This window comes from Triturus cristatus, chromosome 12, assembly GCF_964204655.1.
Source record: "Triturus cristatus chromosome 12, aTriCri1.1, whole genome shotgun sequence".
Lineage (NCBI taxonomy): Eukaryota > Metazoa > Chordata > Amphibia > Caudata > Salamandridae > Triturus > Triturus cristatus.
This window is the reverse complement of record NC_140595.1, coordinates 632851388-632871068: the sequence shown is the minus strand read 5'-3', so window position 1 is coordinate 632871068 and position 19681 is coordinate 632851388. Positions and strand designations below refer to the sequence as shown.

The 19681-nt window shown below is 45.4% G+C and overlaps 1 protein-coding gene across 4 annotated transcripts in view; it reads left to right on the top strand.

The window, feature by feature from the left end:
* BANP (BTG3 associated nuclear protein) overlaps positions 1-19681 on the top strand; it is a 973724-nt gene that overhangs the window by 215442 nt on the left and 738601 nt on the right. For all 4 annotated transcript variants that reach the window (XM_085637629.1, XM_085637628.1, XM_085637630.1 and 1 more), the window contains one exon: positions 14828-14950. In XM_085637629.1, coding sequence (XP_085493755.1) covers positions 14828-14950 — 123 coding nt within the window. The remainder of the gene's footprint in view (positions 1-14827; positions 14951-19681) is intronic.

The following is a 19681-nucleotide window of genomic DNA, read 5'->3' as shown; positions in this document are numbered from 1 at the left end:
GACCAAACAACTACTGGAGATGGTGATTGGGATGACTATGTTACCCCCATATCTGCTCCACTAACACCTCCAGGCACTAGTTCGCCACCTGATTACATTGGAGGGTTCCATGCGCTTATAGAAAGAGCTGAAAAGCATTTTGACCTCCCAATGATAGTGCAAGAAACAGAGTGCTTGTTATATGACTTTAAAGAATCCAGCAAAAAGACAATGTGCTCAATATCAATTGTGGACACATTTTTGAATGAGGGCCCCAAGGCCATGAAAAGTCCTACCACAGTAGACGCAGTGATACCGCGGCTGGACAAAAAATATAAAGCCCCAGAAAATTAGTCAGCCTGCTTGATAGGTCACTCTAAACCGGACTCCGTAGTAATGCAGGCGGCACAGAGAAAAATCCTGTGTCACCATGTTCAGTTCCCCCATACAAGTAGGGCAGGCGGCTAAACAATATTTGGAAAAGATTTTCAGCCATGGCAGCATGTATGATATGATCCTCCAACGCCTTAGCCATCCTGAAAAGGTACGATCGCCAAATTACTTCAGTCCCTGCCAGAAGATGAAAAGCAGGAGGCAAGAACAATTTTGCAAGAAGGGGAATGGACGTCATCGCAAATTATCGATACGTCAATGGATGTGGCCCTCACAGGTTTCAGACAGATGGCAGGGGCAGTAGGAGATAAGGGTGGCCCAAATCAACCTCATTCCAACCGGATGTGCAGTCTAAAATATTGGACATGCCTCACGATGGCGAAGCTTTATTTGGTAAGCATATCGATGAAGAGCTACAATCCATAATCGGTGACACAGTGACTGCGTGTGCCCTGGGAATACTCCAACAAATGAGATTCTCATCATATCAAGGTAGTAGAGGACAGGGTCAGTACTCCTTCTATAGTGGACATTAGATGATTGGCTGATAAAAGCAAACTCATCAAGGGCTGCAAGAGATTGTACATTGGAGGTGCATGCAACTGTTTCAAGACCTGGGCCTTTAAATAAAGACAAATCCTTTGTAATCCCATGAAAGAAGATTACGTTCCTGGGAGCCATCATGGATACCACCATCTGCAAAGTATATCCAGGGCCACTGGACTTATGCAGGGGAGGAGGACCAAATTATGTGCAAAGTTGAACAAATTATGTGGCAATGAAAGGCAAAATATGCAACATAACCGGTACATTGTATGATAGTATTACTTCCTTATTTTGTCATTTTTACACCTAGTAATAGTGTTTGGGAATAGCGTGCACAACACTCAAATACTGCCATAAGCAATTTTAAGATGGCCAATCAATTGTGGCGAAAAGCGTTCTGGTGTGTAGGAACCTTACTCACTATATCTTTTGTAACTTTTGAGCTATTTGAGCTAGAAACACATGTTTTTGTTAATATCTGCAGATTATGCAGCACATTATGGATTACATGCCAAATGCGATAAATGCATAATTATGTGAAAATCGTCACGGCTGCAGAATCACATAATTCCAGTCGCCCGGAGTACATCTAACCGAAGAAAGAGTAACAAAGATCACACTGGGCTTTGCCTTGTCACGAAAAAGGTCCATTTTAGTTACAACCTACAAATAGTTCCTGGGAATCCTGTCGTTGTGTATCCCTCTCATACCAAACTGCAGATTGTACATGAGACCGCTGCAGGAACAACTGGACAGATGATGGACGCAGAAAGCAGAAAACCAATGGGCGGACGTACTAAGCAGGTCTTTAAAGGAATTCCACGAGAGGGAGTTGTCAACCAACCAGCTCAATAAGATCTTCTGAAGATGAGGACTTCCTTCCCTAGACCTCTTCGCAACTTGAAAAAACCCACAAATGCCTACAATATGCAAGCAGGTTCCCACACAAGGAATCTTGCACTTCAAATGTCTTGGGCAGGCATGTTCGTTTATGATTTCCCGCCTATACCTCTCATCCCAAAAATACTACACAAGATGAAACAAGAGCCATGCAGGATCATCCCAATAGCCTTGGCTTGGCCGAGACTGTTCTGGTATATGACAACTTCTCCTAATGTCAGAACAGCAACACGCTCAACTCAAATCAGTCTCAGTGTTACTATACAGGGACGATGGGCTAGTAATACATCCGAACCCGGAATGTCTAAATTTAGTAGCTTGGATCCTGAATACTATGAATTCCATCAGTTAGATATCCCTCAGCAATGTAGAAATATTTTAGCAAAAGCTAGAGCAGCATCTACAAACCAGTCCTACAGAGCAAAATGGCTACGATTTTGTAACTGGTGCACAGCCAACATGTGTCATTGTTTCTCTTCAGAGCCTGCGCAGGTCCTACTTTACCATCTCTCATTAGCTCAATCTGGTCTCTGCCAAAGTTCAATTTTGGTCCATCTTGCGGCATTCTCAAGATACAGATGTTCTCGCAACAAAAAATCCTTTTGGTCAGATAGAATTATAAAAGAGTTCCTCAAGGGCCTGTTTAGAGCGTCTTCGCCAATCAGAAACCCCCCTATAACATGGCAATTGCTCACAGTCCTGGTGCAGCTAATGAGATGACCTTTTGAGCCAGTCCATAAGGCCGACATCAAATGCCTTGCATGGAAAATCGCACTTTTAGTAGCATTAACGTCTGCCAGACGTTCTAGTGAAATACAAGCATTTAAAGTGCAGGAGCCTTATATACGCTTCATCCTGTGTACCAACCCCCGGTTCATGCCAAAAGTACCCTCTAAATTTCACCTAAAGGAACCAATTGTCCTAAAGACTTTTTTCCAGAATCCATCAAGTGCAGTGGAAAACACGACTCGACACCCTTGATGTCTAAAGATGCCTTAAATTTTACTTGGAACACACCAAGTCCTTCAGAAAATCGGATTAACTTCTGGCTGCTTTTGCACCCCCAACAAAAGGCCAACCTGTTTCAAAAAGGAACTATAGAGTTATTGGTATCCACCGCTATCCCTTTCTGTCCCAAAAAAGTGGGAAGAACACTAGCATCCAAAGTACACACACACACACACACACACACACACACACACTACCTCGAAGTGTGGTAACATCAGCTGCTTTGTTTGCAGGAGTACCACTGTCGGACATATTCATAGCAGCCAAATGGTCTAACAGGCATACGCTTACAAACATTATTGCCAGGATGCTGCAGTGGGCCAACCAGTGCTTCGAAACCTTTTTCAGTAAGTTGAGCTCATTAGTATTTATTGCTAATGTTTCTTTTTCTTAACACTGTGTATGCATAAACACATATGTACATTACCAGCCTCAGCATACAGCTTCATTGATGCCTTTATGCTTATTTTTTTTAATGGTATACTGTTCGCTATTCAGATGCAAGCATGTGAATCTGTGACAGATTCAATACTGGAGAAAAACAAGTTGCTCACCTGTACACTGTGGCTCTCCAGTACTGATATATTTCATATGCGACTCACCCACCTCCCTTCAGTAGCGCACCCTATTGGCGATTCTTACCTTATAACATGGGTAACTTTATCACTTGTACTTAGAAATTTAAGGTGTGAAGCCACTGCACAGGAGGGAAGGGTGCAGGCTCTGCTCTGATTGGTCAGAATTTAGTCATGTAAAAAACGATGTGGATTGCTACTCAGTACTAAAGGGAAATGCAATTATAATGGACCTAGATGAAAGACTTTTACACTACTAGTTATAATTAACGTGGGACTCTTACCTCGACGACAGGGAAGATGCAAGCAAGTGAATCTATGAAAGATATCAATACTGGAGAGCCACAGTGTACAAGTAAGTAACTTCCTTTAACAGGGATTTAGAATCTGTCCTTTATGTGAACCAAAATACCCTTCCGTGTTCCCAGTGCCGTGAGGAATGCTCTGATTTCTTCCACCTAGCTTGTATCCGAAGGTTGTCATTAGTAGTGATAATAGTCTCAAGTCTTGAAGCACTGTTGGGTGATTGATGTTCACATGAACATAATAAATGGTTTGTGTTTGTTGATGAATGTTCATTGTGGCCATGCCAATGTTGAAACGAATTCTCTGCTCCTCTCTGCCTTCAACAAACCATGCAAGCTTCTGTTTGAACAGCTTCCTGTGCTGGTTGGTAAAGTTTGGCTTGCAGTGGTAAATCATCCTTGTGTACTTGTCAGCTGTCTCAAAGGCTCTCTGTGCGCAATTTCAGCTCAGGACATCCCCACCCTCCTTGCATAAACCTGAAATAAATGCCTTTTGTGACCGGGAAGTCTCTAGTTCCTACTTACATATTTATGTTGAAGTTTTAGGAATACTTTAACACATGAGCACTGCATCTTCATAAAAGCTGCCTTTCAGCATTTGCTCCGTTTTCCATAAATTCCTTGTAACTTTATAAAAACTTCCAAATGCATGAGTCACTAAGGAAGGGTGGCTGCCAGACTGTAGCCCATTCAGTAAGTACTCTAATCGTACAGGTAATCTGCCAGTATCATGCCTCGCTGTCATGTTCAAAAGATGATTACTAGGGAGCTATTTATATAGGGTTATATTTACTGCTTACTTGATACATATAAACCTGGAATTTTTCTTCAGGCGAGGAGGACTTGCTCATCCAATCAGTTAATGTTCCTATTTCTTGACACTTAGACCTGGCTTTCTAGGATAGTTGCTCCCTTGTGTCTGCCGTAGGCTCTTTAAAAGCCATTTAGTGTTTCAGTGCCGAACTTTACAAACCATTTATATGTGTACTTCATCGACCACAACAGATTTATTTGCAAGAGCGCAAACCCACCATTCACACTGATAAATAGATTTACTCGAACGAAGATGTTTATCTGAATCAGTCTACAGGCAGCTGGGTAGTGGGTTTTGTTGCGAGAATCCCCTACAAGTTTGTGAACACCACTCTTATGTTTGTCTGTTTTCACACACTGCTCTCTGATTCGGTGCCACCCTGGAAAAGGGTAAAGATTTACGTTTGAGCATGGCAGCAGTGCAACCATTCCCATGGTGGAAAGATGAAGGGGAACACAGCCAAAAGTGGTCGAGTTGGAAGGGAAAGGGGTTTTTCAGTGAAATAAACATTTTCCGGGAGGCGGGGGGTACGGGTGGAGGAGGAGCATATGGGGAGGTGGAGGTGAGATAGCATGTAAATTTGCACTGGCTGCGAGTTCTTTTTCGCTTGTGGAAATGACCATTACTAGTCTATTAGTATAAGCGGAAAAGGAATTATAAAAAAAAAGTTTTCCAAGAAAATATGTGAAAGCTTACAATTAAGGCAGGTTTCAAGGCTTATCCTGGAAAGTTTTTGTGAATTACTAAAGGCATACATCTGTCCCTGTGGGAGGTGGTAAAGATGATAATACAGCTTTACTCTTTTTGGGTGTTAATTGAACACATTATTTCCAACACTTTTGCAGGCGGTCCCGGCAGTAAGTATACTCTGCCATAACAAAACAAACAAAAACAATCTTAACTTACTCTTCAGCCATGTCAGGCAATTCTTGATGTGATAGGGTTCGAAGTGCTCTTCGGCGAAACAACGCTTACTTTATAAAATGTTACATATTGTAAAATATTATTTTAGCCCGTTTGAAGATAAAGCAGGTTCTATGCAGGATTAGGAACCACAGGTAAATCTTGTTCTGCCTATGATTTTGCAGTTATAAGTAAACCTTTGAATGAAGTTTGCGAGGTCCATGCTTTTTAGTCGCCTTCACCTACACATCCATGGTGCTTTGAACCCCCGGAGACGTTTTCACCTAGGAATGAATGTAACATCCTGAAGTTGTGCTTCCAAACACAGTGAAACATCTAGAGTGCTATTCTTTAAAACATTTGGAAATCTGCCCCAGCAAGTTTCCAGCCGCTAATATGTTCATATTTCCAGTTACACTTGGAAATCTGCTGCAGTCGAAGCTATCTGGACGTATAAAATACAATATGAATTTCTTTTTGATGCGAAAATATTCACTTGCAAATTTTGTACGTGCAAAAAAAGGAGAACAAATGCAGACACTTGCTCTGCTCACTGTCCTCTTTTTTCCGCTTGGGTAAACATGTTTCCTTTGGAGCGGTGGAGACAAATTTGTTTTCCTGGGCCCCCATCACTTTTGGGGGGGTGTTTCCTGCCCCTTGCTTTGCTGAAAAGTGGTTCATTTCTGCTCTGGACAGGAGTAGGTTTTTGACCATTTAAAAAGGTGAAATGTGTCTGAAAATGGATAAGGAATTATTACAAGCATATTGATTTTTGGTTCTTCACAAACTTCCAGGACATTCCTTCTTTCTAAGTCCTCTCACCTACCACAATAGGAGATTTATTCGCACGGAAACCTCTGTGTGAGAAAAGCCTTTATATTATATAGACTTCTAGCTGCACATTCTTACCTTAGAATATTCCCCACGGGTCAGACTGGATCTGGAATTTTTTTTGCAGTTCCCTTGCAAGCCGGTAGGTTTGGCTCTGCGTGGTGTAATCAGTGGCACCATCCCAGCATGCTGACTTCCGTTCCTTCTTTCCTGTGCCATCAGCGTGGTCCGCACAACCTCTCCTCAGTTATTTTCTGGCTGAATTTTCAACTGTTTGTTGAATTTGACCAGTGTGCCTTTTTTCCATTGTTTTTAGAGTATGTCTCTTAAGAAATGGACTGGTTTCAAGCCTTTTGTGACAAATCTCCACTTGGTGTGTCTTTGGTGCCTGGAACAGGACCAAAACTCCAAGACCTGCACGGATTCCAGGACTATGAATCTGATGGCCATCTGTGAGCGGACCATGAAATTTCAGGTTCCCGGAGCCAGAGCAACCCTACCCTACTTCGAGAATTCATTTTTTGGCGGACTGACCCATCTGGAGCACCTGGGCTCCTGAGGGCCTACTACTGGGATTCAGCCTACGTTTCTGACCTCAGCGGCAATCGGGCCCTCAGGATCCATTGGTTGGATCCGATTTGGCAGCAGCTGTGAATTTGAGACGTCCTCTGGCCAGTTGTGCTGTTCCTGGTTCCACCAACACCCATCGGCGGTATGGATCCCATCGTCATTACTGACTCTGATATGGAGCCGGACTAACATCACCCAGTGCTGGCCCCCGCACCGACCAGGCACACAAGACCTCAATTGGAGATGGAGCACTATTTTCCTGAAGAGCTCTCTGAGAGTTACCAATGGAGGGAATCTGAGGATCCCTATGGCTACTGCGACCCACTAGCAAAGTCCAAGGCTTACGACAGCTGGTATGAGGACCTGGCTGATGCTATTGGTCTGGGCATCTCACCAGACCTTGGCCTCCTCTCGCCACCCACAGTGGTTATGTAGAAAGGAGCTTCCTTTGTGATGGTGGTCCAGAGAGTGGCTGAGGACCTGGACCGTTAGCTGCCCATGGTTGAGGTCAAGACCAAAGTCTTGACAGCGGTACTTCAGCCTGGGGTGTCCCCAACAGAAACACTACTCTCCTTTAATGAAGCCCTCACTGATGTCCTGCTCGAGGCATGGGCCAAGCCCTGCACAGGACGATTTACTACCGCCATTGCCCAGTGCGCCGGGACTCAGCCTTCCTCACCCAGCATCCCACCCCTGAGAGCCTGGTGGTCCAGGACTCAACCTCCAAGATAAATCCCAACTAGTTCCCTACCACACCACCAGATAAGTAACCCAAGAGGCTGAATACCTATGGAAAGAGGATTTTCTTGTCCACTAACCTGGCACTGTGGTCTGTGAACACTGCATGCTTATTGAGCCATTATTCCCATACTGTGGGATATGGTTGCGCAATGCTGCCCATGGTCTCGGAGGAGCCCGGGCCATACTCTCCTAAGCTATTGCTGATGAGAGGGATGTGGCAAAGTTTTCAATCAGATGTGTATTGGACACAACCGACTCTCTGGGCACACCTAACCGAGGGCAACTGGCTTTTCGGGGTATGACAAGGCTCCCTTTATGGACATGCCCTTCGGTGGGACTTGCCTTTTTGGTGACAAGGTGTATTCTGCGCCAGAACGCTTTAAAGACTGTAGAGCCATCGCTAGGTCATTGGGGCTTACCATTGCTCCATGACATCCCCATTCTACCTTCCGGTCAATCCATGGCTATGGTAGGGCTGTCAGCTGCGTCCTTTCCACCATAGCCACCAACGCTACCAGTTACTCAGTCCTTTCATGGATGTAGACACAGTTCCCCACAAGCCGCATGGGAACGAGGGTCAGAGGTCAAACCCAATTCACAGCTGCAACTTCAAAGTCCCTTTAATATGCCCAAGTGCCATCATGGGCACCAGATTGGTGGCAGGATCATCACCAACTGTCCCAATGCATGTGATAACGTTGGACAAATGGGTGCAGTTTCAGGCTTATCTTCCGGAACAGCGAGTTTAGTATATTAAGGCTGGCTATTATTCCGATGTTTCAGCCTCTATCATTGATTTTGGTGAGACTGACTTTGAGGTGGCTTTCTCATTTGCCTCCTAAGTCCTGCTGATAAAACATGCTCTGCAATGGGATCTGAAGTCCAGTGGGCAGAGCCTCAGGGGAATATCTTCCTATCGGGCCCTGATGTCAGAGTGAACTGCAAAATAGCTGAAGTGGTAGGTCAGCAACAGACCCCTTTACCTTCTCTATCCTGAGCTCACAGTAGTGACATATGCATCACTTCTAGGTTGCAGCAGCCATGTGGGAAAGGTGGAGATCAGAGGACTCTGGTCTCTAATGGAATCTCAGCTCCACATCAACCTGATGGAACTGAGAGCCATTCACCTGGCATTGACAGCCTTTCTGCCTTCCATCAAGGGAAGGCTGGTTTAAGTGTTCAGCGACAACACCACCGCCATGTGGTATTGTAACAAGCTGGGCAGAGTGGGTTTGTGGAGGCTCTGCATTTTTGGACATGAGTAAAATGTCAGCGCATTTTCCTGTTGGTGCAACATCTGGCGAGGTCTCTGAATGCCAGTGCAGGGGAACTCTGTTGGAGAAACTTGCCACTTCCAAGAATGTGCAATGTCAGCACTTCTGCTCGCTGGAGTTTCCAAGGTGGCTCCATTCGGAGACACATTTTGCCCTTAGTGGAGCTCAGGACTCTTGTACGCCTTTCTGCCAATGCCCAAAGTTCTCAAGAAGATCCGGAACAACCGTGCCCAAGTCATCTTACAGGCTCTGGATTGGGCAAGGGGAGTCTACTATCCCAAACAGGATTCTGAGCATGAGCATCTGTCCTCCGATCAGGCTGCCCCTTCGGGAGGCTCTCCTATGGCAGCAACAGGGCAGTTTACTGTACCCGAACCAGCACACACTCCGTCTTAAAGAGTGGAGATTGAGCAGTGCCATTTGAGGGTGTTTAAACTCAGTTCCGAAGTGTGTGACATCATCCTAGTAGCCAGGTACCCCTCCATGGATACGATTTACGCCTGCCGTTGGGAGAAATTTGTGGATTTCATTTACACCTAGCGATGGGAGAAATGTGTGGCTTAGTGTGCTGCCAAATCCTTTGATCCTCTGTCTGCGCCCTTATCTAAAGTCCTTTTATTTATCTTGCCTTGGGTACAGTCAGAGAGTCCCTTCACTCCATTTCAGCCTTTCTGTGGTTGCTGGATCAACCCCGCCCTTTTAAAGTCACATGTTGTGACCCGTTTCCTGAAAGGTTTACAGCACCTGTTTCTCCCTACACCTTTCATCATGCAACAGTGGGATCTTAAGTTAGCTCCCACCTTTTCAAAGTGTTTGCCATTCGAGCCTATCCACAGCTGCCCTCAGTGACAATCACCATCAAAAAAGTCTTCCTTGTGGCTATAACATCTGCTAGGGGGGTTCGCACATTGCAGGACCTTTCCATTCATCCCCCATACACAACCTTTTTCCCCCAATAAAATCCTCAGTGGGACCCGTGCCTCCTCCTTGCCATGGGCTGTTATACTTTTCATGTCCGGCATATCTAAACACTACCTGCTTTTGTAGCCTCACCTCATCCTACCAAGAAGAGAAGAGACTCCACCACCTGGATCCAAAAAGAGCATTATTGTTCTACATCGATGGCACAAAAGACTTCTGGGTGGACGATCAATTATTTGTTGGACTTGTGGGTGCGAAGAAAGGAAAGGTAGTCTACAAGAGAACGATTTCCAGATGTATAGTTCTCTGTATTAACATTTGCTACTCAATAGCCAAGAAATAAGCCTGTGAGGGCTTAAGAGCTCATTCTACCGGAGCCGCAGCTGCAACCACCTTGCTAGCTTGAGAAGTCCCAGTTCTGGACATATGTCATGCAGCAACAGGGACATCGCTGCACACATTTGCCAAACATTACTGCTTAGACAGTCAGATCTGACGAGATGGGTATTTCGCCTGTTTGGTCCTCCAAGACTTTTAGTGTAACAGTCCCCATACTCACCTCTGGGGGTAGATTGCTTTGCTATCTATTCTAAGGTAATGAATCTGCTTCTAGAAGTTTCTAGCAGAGTAACAAGTTACTTACCTTCGGTAACGCCTTATATGGTAGAGACTCTAGCCACACATTTCTTACCGACCCTCCGTTCCTCCCCGTGCTGCAAACTGTATTCCTCGCATCAAAAAGATCCTTTAGGACCTCATCTTGGCACCCTGGGCATTCCACCTCAGTTTGGCTCCATGCCTCTGGTGCAGGGCGACAGTCATGAACTGGCATTGGTCAGCGCTGGGTGGTGTCTATATAGCCACCGGGCACGTCTGTTTCAGTGCGGATGAAACCATCAATGCCACATAGAGCCAAATGACGCTGCCTACTGGTGTGCAAGGGGACATACGGACCCAGTCTGATGCCTGGGGAACATTCAAAGGTAAGGAATCTGTGGTTATGTAGAGGCTCTACCAGATAAGGCGTAAACAGAAGGTAAGTAACAATTTTTACAAGTCCTTAACTAACCTGTGAAATGTAAAAAAAGGATATTTGTGCCTATAATACAGACTTACCTATAGAACAAGGGATCTTGGTATCTGTGTTTTCATGTTTATCTAGAATAATCTTTTGTTAGTAACATAGCACATAGAGGAGGTTTAGTAATGAGAAGCAGTTTAGGGCTCTGCATTGGCTGCTTGTGAATCTGTGAACAGAAGTAGATTTTTCTGTGGGGCCCTTTACTTCCTCATTTGATGAATCTGCCTTAAAAGGCTAAGTGGTTCCCTTTTGCAGAAGTGCTATTAACTACTTACTACCCATACCAAAACATCCTGCAGCCAGGTGCATCCTTCATCCCTAGCTGCTGTGGCCTGCTGGTGTGCTCTAGAGGGCTCTCTGCCAGTAGGCACAATGTGTAGATGAATCCGATTTCCACTTGCACACGTTCCAGGCATACTTCACATACATGCGCTAGTCGGACAGATTTTATGTTGAAAGAGAATTGAGAGGCTTTCTCTTTCAACTTTCATTTTCAGCAGGCAAAAAGCAGTAGAATGTTTTGATAAAAATCTAGTGCAGCCTTTAGGGGGTTCGTAAAGCTGCGAGCCAGCCCCTGCAGTTTGACTGTAACTTCAGCGCTGCTGACAGCTGGGAATGCGCAGGTAGGAGCATGAAGACTTGCTGGTATTTCATCCTCCTGGAGGCCTGAGAGACTGCAGGGCCTAGCTGACAGGAGGCTGTTATTGATATTGGCTTGTAATTCTCTTCGGACAACATCTGATGACACAGGGCGACTGTGCAGTGCCCTGACTGCTCATAAGCGCCAATCATTTTCTGAACCCCAAAGGGTTATACTGTACTGTACTGTTTTTATATTTGAGATGATTTTATTTCCTGTCTACTTTTATATAAGGCTATAGTATTCAGAAGGTTAGTAGAGCAATTTTAGATAACCATTTATGTTGTAACAAAGGTGACTCATGCAGACAACCTACATTACACAACAGGGTGTGGGACTAGTGAACAGCCTCGTTCGTACCTAAACAGCGTCCTAAAAGAAGAAGCCACATGTAGGCACTGCTAACAGGGTTAGCCGTGCCTGACATTCCAAGTTGTGCACAGATGTACAGACCAGGCGAACCATGTGCTGGGAGGAACTGTAAGATTTAAAGTATTGCATCTCCAAATGTTTGAAAGCGTGTGCATTGCAGCACTGTCCCCTATTGGGACGTGGAACTGGGACTGGAGAGCTACCACTGCACCAGGGAAAGCCCATGGTGTCCATATTTCCGCTCTTTAATTCTCCTGAAACATAGAACGAGGGGCCTTGTGTTAGGAGCTGTCTGCATAGTGTGAAGCAGCTGGTTGCCCTGCTGCGGCTCCTACTCATTGTTAAGCTTTTGATTGGCTGCCGATGGCTAATCTTCGTCTATTGAGCCAAGCCCTGCCGACTCACACACCTGGCTGCAACGTGCACAGGGAGTATTAGTAAGGTATGTGTTTGTTCGGCCTTGTTGTGCACAGGTTCTGCACAACCCTTTACAGTCCGGGCAGTGGATGTCAGAACATACACTGTTGTGTACCTGTAGATATTTCAAAGGGTTTTGATTTTACTTCCCTTGCCGTAGCCCTCACCGTAGGGTCATTCAAATGACCACTTCTGCCACTGGGTCTTTAAGATGACCCTGTTCACCTGCGAGTTAGAGGTATACGAGGGAGGGGGCTAGGGCTCCATGGAATGTCTTGTAGAAGGGTTGTATATCGGTCGGGTCTGAGGCTTTCTGTAGCTTTATCCTCCTGAGGCCAATGTTCCGTGTGTCGAAGCTATTTGCTGTGTAAGCGTATTCCTTGGGGGTGTTGGTGTTCTTTCCTGCAGCCTTTCTGCTTCTTCACTAGGGTTAGTGTCATCTTTGTGTAATTCTTGATAAAAGTGGCTGTACATACATATGGATTCTTCGTCATGTATTATTGCATGTTATGGAAGCCTGAGCCAGAGGCACAACTATCCATTTCAATTTTAGCCTACCCCAATTGTCCCTCTGCAGATTGGTCTCCTGAAATCGACCCGTCTCCTTGCCCTTCCTTCAAGTGAGCAAAAACTGTAGCTGTTTACCTGGCGCATAGAGCCCTTTCACGTCAAAGCTTAATGTATTTTTTAGCAGGCATACGTTCTAGATGGATTTTTCTGTATGCCATCCCTCCTTTACCCGTCCCAACATTCCAAGCCCATATTCCTCTTGTCCTGTGCATCTCAGTCTTGATTGGATCGACTTTGTTTCCCCTAAACGTGTTTCTTAAATGTTTCTCAACCTTCGCCAGCTTTCCTTCCTGCCTCCTTGTCAGCCCACCCATGTTTGGTTGTCAAATTTGATAACCACGTCTAGTAACCAGACATAAGCAGTCAGAATTAGGGGTTCTCCCTGCTAATTCTTCCACTTCTGTTTCTACCCATCTGCTTCAGTCACTTCCAAGTTGCAACGTTTTTTCACTTGCTGCACTGCTTCTGATATGGATTGCTCAAAGTCTGAAGCACATTGGGTTTTCCTGCATGTTGATCACCTGCCCCTCCTCTATTCAGGCGTATATTTATGTCTTTCCTCCATCTTGTGCCCCAGATCTTTCGTCTTTGCAGTCTTCTGTCAGATTGAACACTTTCCGCGCCTGCTTTATTTTGCTAATTGTGTGTCTCTTCTCTTCCCCCATGAAGGAGGGGTGAGCTGGGACGCCTTGTAATCAGTGAAAGTCTCTTGCTGTTTGGAGTTGTTGTCTTCTTTCAAGAGTTGCCCCAGTTAGGTCTTGAATTATCTGGATTTCTTGATCTACAGATACAGTTTTGCACTATGTGTGTACACATCCCATTATTTCCTATTATTAATTGAAAAATAGACCCTGGTTAGAATGTGTGGGGGGGGGGGGGCTTTCTGTCAGCCCACCTTAATCGCTCAGCGTTCATTCAGTTTTAGTGGTGAGGTTTTCTGGCTTGCACCTGATGGCACAATGTATTTCACAGATGAACGTCTGTATGTCCTGGCCTTCTGTGCTCCATGGTGCCCATCTTATACAAATATAATTACAGCGCAGCCTGTTGTCAATGTCTTGTTTAACGAGGATCTTTTGGTATTTCCCCTCTAGAGACTGTATTTTGCTACTTTTCTTTACCTTCAACCGAGGCCCTTTCAAGTTCGTGTACTCTGTGTTTGAGTCCCAGAGCGCACTCACGCCTCCTCCTCAGCACCTCCTCTACAGCCCTACTGCACTTCTTTCAGTGTACCCTCTAGGCCACTGGCATTCCTCTCTTCCCCCCACTCCCACTTAGTCACTTAGTGTAGCTAGTGAGTGACTATCCGACACAACTCTATTCCTCTCCTTACTAATTCAAAATGGTGGCCCCCAAGTCTCTCTCCAAATCCATCAGTTCTGTGCCAATGGTCAGCACGCAGCAATGTAGATGCAATATTGGGTCTAGTTAACGCTGACCATCAGACAACCTGAATTCACCCGAAAGATCTGGTAATTGGCACTATAATTGCTGGTTTCTGGGGTAGTGAAGTAGAGCCGCTTTGGCTCATGTCCGCACCATCCCGTGTCAGGCTACCCCCTGCATGACGTTTTAGCACTTTTGAAAACAAAACTACATGGCTCTGGAGGCAAGGTGGTGTAGGTCATGTCACATGTAATGACTTAAACATAGTAGGTGTGCCATTTTGTTCTTACAGTAATAAAAAAACAAGCAGTTTATAGCCATGTTCTGCTCTTCGTCATGTTAATAGTAACTAGTAGTAAGGTAATTGCATACTTAGCAATGTGTGACTTGAATTATCTTTTATGACACCGTAAAAGTGTAATAGGAGTTCAGTTTATCTGGCCTGTACAGAAGAGGTTAAATCCAAGTTTGATTTTCATGCTGCTAAGCTTCCAGAAGTTTGTCTTTTTATGTAGAAGCTAAATTATGCGTACAGATTTGTTGTTGAATGCATAAAAAGTGTTGATCCTCATTGTTTTCCCCCGGGGATTTATTTTCATAGCGTCGTCCCTCAGACCACTGTCATATTGAACAACGAGCAGCAGAAAACCGTGGTAACCAAGATGGTCGCCCAAGAAGAGCCTTTGGTGAGAGCTACGGACGCCATAGATAGTATTCTTGGCGGGTAAGTAACCGTTGTGTTGAATACATTGCTCAGTCTTGTACTGTCAGTGAGGGAGAGGGTGAAGGAAAGGGGTCACTCAAACACTAGACCAGGAGTCTCCAACCTTTTTTCTAATAAGTGCTACTTATGTTAAATGAAAATTATCTCCAGCTTCTAATACCAATTATCAATGTTTCAATAGTGATCACTTGAGACAAGATTCCATTATTGACACTTGTCTGGTGCAGAATTGCTAGCAATGATCACCTTAGCACATCAAGCAAAGTCGTCAGCAGGAATGTCAAAAAAAGGTTTATCAATTGTAATTGTATTGTCTCTATAGTCATAGCAGTCATATATGCCATGCCCTTGGCCGATAACAAAGAAAATCAGTAATAAGACTTGCCAACGCTGCATGCATTAAGTCTTCATTCTATTTTCTGCAAACAAGAGCTAATCAGTTCTCAAAATAGGCACGCTGTTTTTTTAAATATATCTTTTCAAATTTGGAAACATTTCTAAATCATTCAAACAAAACCTTTTCATTTACTAGATTGGGCTACACATAGGAGATCTACACACAGGTACTTGGAGAGCTACCAGTAGCTCACAAGCTACTCGTTGGAGAACTCTGCACTAGACTGACTTCACCATAAGCAATGGCACGTTAAAGCATTAAGAGTAGCCTTAAAAAATATGTTATTTATTCAGATGACTAATTTGTCAAATTTCCAGAATAATTAAGATCTGTAATTGTCCACTGAGAGATGTGTCGTTTGATGTTAGCAGTGCCTTCTGATAGAGCATTCTAGCTGAACATTTTTCCGCTTCTGAATATTCCCCAGAAGCCAGACTGGCTTCAGAAACATTTTCTAGCAATTCCCTCATGTGTTGGCAGGTGGCGTCTTGAGGCTGTCAAGTGGATGTCAGATCCATCTCGCCCAGGATGTGATGTTGCGGTCCCCATATATGCGCCTCCTCCGCACACTGATGTCAGTTCTTTTCTTTCTGCGACTTCCAGTGCAGATTCAAAGCCTCTCAAATCCTGTCATTCTGAGAAAATGTTCCCCTCTACCTTTCATTTTGAGTGTGCAGACAAACTAACCCTAAAAATACAGGTTGTAAGTTGTGTTAAGACTGCCACTGACAGATGTCCATGACCGACACCCATGACGCCTGTCTTTCGTGTCTTGGATCCAAACACTCTTGTGCATTGTGTGAGGGCTGCGCGAAGATGAATTGCAAGGCCATCTGCGACAGCGAAGCAAAACTCGCAGTTCCTGAACTTCATAAGAAGTCGAAGTGAAGGGTTTTGACACCTACTCGAGCCCGAAGTCGCTCACATAATTGGTTGTTATCGAAGCCACATAACACCAGTAGATCAGAAAAGTCAAAGACACACAAGAGGTCCAAATATGGGTCTCTGTCGTATTACCACTCCCACCTTTCAGAGTCGCACACCGTCCCGGGCACTGCTATGCCGTGGAGTCATTCCCCAATTTCGTAATACATTATTGTGCTGATCCTGATGTGCCCTGACTTCCCCGGGTCCTCGGTGTTTCCACAACAGCTCCAAGAGCTCAAACAGGCCTTAGACACCATCCTTGGTTCTCCACCACATACCTCCACTGTCCGAGGTGGCCTCCAGTTGGGCTACTGCCAGTGGATCCATTCCTGATGCTGACTGTGCCCCTCTGCCTCGATCCAAGGCTGGTCCCTTCCTCCAGCATAGCGCCTCTGGATTTTGTGCTGTGTCCAACACTTCCTCCCTGCACCACAAGTCTAACTCCCAAAGTTAGAATCAAAGTTTCAAGACTTATCGGACTCTGAAGCACCCCCCCCCCCCTCCTCCCCTCCCCCCATCAAAGACCATGACCGCACACCCATTGGGACCCAGAAATGCAAGCTCCTGACCAAGATGATGATGATGCAGATGACAAAACCTATAATGACTCTTATTGTGATGGGAACCAATTTGATGACCTGCTGGAGGCCAGTGGCCTGGACACCTCCCCAGACATTGGTCTGTCCTCCCCTAACCCAGCCGTGACAACTGATGAGTCTACGCTCTCTGCAACAGTGATTGGGAGATCAGCGGAGGTATCAGACCTCACCCGTTCTGCTACAGAGGTTAAAACTAATGTCCTCATACAGGTGCTCATCCCAGGGCAAACTTACCAAGAACCTTTGTTGTCTTTCACTGAGGCCCTCGCTGACGTCAGGCTTCTTTCCAGGTCATCAGGCTGCTGGATGGGTATCCTTGCTGGATACTGTTCTTTACCATTAAACCTAGGTTCCCTTATATATACTTGAGTATCTGACAGAAATATAAGCTAATACAGCACACCCCTCATCAGTTAAATATAGTCCCAGACAGTAAGCAAAGTAATGGACAAATGTCTATCACGATTCCATAAGTCAATTCCAATACTCCTATAATTCCAAGGGAATGCAATAATGTACAGGATACTTCACAGGACTTCCGTAAACATCATTCATTTTATTGATTTTCAGAAAAAATTCCCAGCATATGAAGCAGCCAACACGTGTTTCGTCTGTACTAATAAGTATTCAGACTTTCTCAAGGCATAAAACAACTCCTGGTCGATTCGTCGTCAAGTCAAGATACACAAACAGTCCAAATGAAAACGTGTTTCCAAAAAATCCTAATGAAGTAAGTAATCAATTGATAGGACACGGATCTATAGTTGAAACAAAGCCAATATAAGGCCCTGCCATGTAACGAAGAAGTGGAACAACAGCACAGTCCTTGGGTTATGTAACTGATGCTCATGAAAAGCGCTGTTATTGGCAAAACAGTAAGTCAAGGGGGCACTAGCCTTGGGTGAGCTGGACCCCAATTAGCACCCTTCCAGCTTGTGCGAGAAAATATTAAAATAAATAAACAAGCGCGGCCGAGGCGGATGGCGCTGAAAATAAAAACAGACTGCAGCCTCGACGTGGGAGTGGTGTGAGAAGCAGGAGCAAGTCAGGTCGGGAGAGGAGGGGAGACCGCTTGAATATGCACTCATGGAGCCCAATCGCATCTGTCTCCCCGTCCCCACACACAGATACAAAGAAACACACTCACACAGACATGCACACATTTGGAAACACAGACACCTGCAGCACAACACACACAGATACAGACACACACACACACGCACAGACATGCGCATAGATCAGCATTGCCAAGAGGAGATGCATTTACACACACATGTACATATACAAGCTTACACAGGCATTCCTACATATACCTATGCATATGTGCACACTGAGACAACATGGATCAGTTAATATACACGCACATACTGTTGTCTGTGTCACCCCTGTGGAGTGACTGCAAAGAAATATTTTACAAGTTTGAAAAATGAAAGCATTTGAAGTGCTCTGACGGGGTAGCGGGAGGGTGGAAGCAGCCTCGACGTGGGATTGGTGTGGGAAGCAGAAGCAAGTCAGGACGGGAGAGGAGCTGCAGCGGCCTCCTCACAAGAGCCCTGGCGCTTAATATTTTTTCAAATTAAGCACAACTGAAGATCCTGTGATTCTGAACAAATGACTTAATCTCTCAGTGCCTACCAAAAAATAAATGCGTCCTTGGGTTATGTAACTGGTGCTCATGTAAAGCGCTGTTATTGGCAAAGCAGCAAGTCAAGCGGGCACCACCCTTGGGTGAGCTGGTCCCCCATTAGCACCCTTCCAGCTTGTGTGAGAAAATATTTAAATAAATAAACAAGCGCGGCCGAGGCGGACGGCGCTGAAAATAAAAACAGACTGCAGCCTCAACGTGGGAGTGGTGTGGGAAGCAGGAGCAAGTCAGGACGAGAGAAGAGGGGAGACCGCTTGCTAGAATATGCACTCATGGAGCACAATCGCTTCTGCCTCCCCGTCCCCACAAAGGAGCACAATCGCATCTGCCTCCCCATCCCCACAAAGGAGCGCGCTGCTGTGACAATCCGTGTGGGCTTATTTTTGCATGGCCAAGAAAGTTTCCAAACTTCTAAAACTCACTGCAGCTGAACGGGTTCCTATTCCAGGAAGGACCGCCCTGTGGTCTGCTTGTGTGAGAAAATATTTAAATAAATAAACAACTGCGGCCGAGACGGGCGGTGCTGGAAATGCAAACAGCCTGCAGCCTCGACGTGGGAGTGGTGTGGGAAGCAGGAGCAAGTCAGGACGGGAGAGGAGGGGAGACGGCTTGCTAGAACATGCACAGTCATGTAGCACAATCGCATCTGCCTCCCCGTCCCCACAAAGGAGCGCGCTACTGTGACAATCCGTGTGAGCTTATTTTTGCATGGCCAAGAAAGTTTTCAAACTTCTGAAACTCACCGCGGCTGAACGGGTTCCTATTTCAGGAAGGGCCGTCCTGTGGTCCGCTTGTGTGAGAAAATAGTTGAATAGATAAACAACCGCAGACTAGGCAAAATAAATAAAGAAGCGTGCCCGAGGCGGACCGCACTCAAAACGGATTGTGCTGAAAGTAAATTAAGAGTGCTTACCCACTTTTAAAGGACACTGTGTAAATGCCATGCCGGGTGACCACGGAGTCTTACAATCAGCACAGACGTGAACCGAGCGAGAACGCACAAAGCCACTGTCGTCTAAGACAAAGCAAGCATTTCCTGGACTGTGCATACAGGTGCAGTGACAATACGCATTATTTAAACAACTTGTGTGCGTGGCACATCTTTCACTATACGCTCCAACGTGACTGTGACAGGAGGCGGGAGGCTCGGGACGAGACGAGGG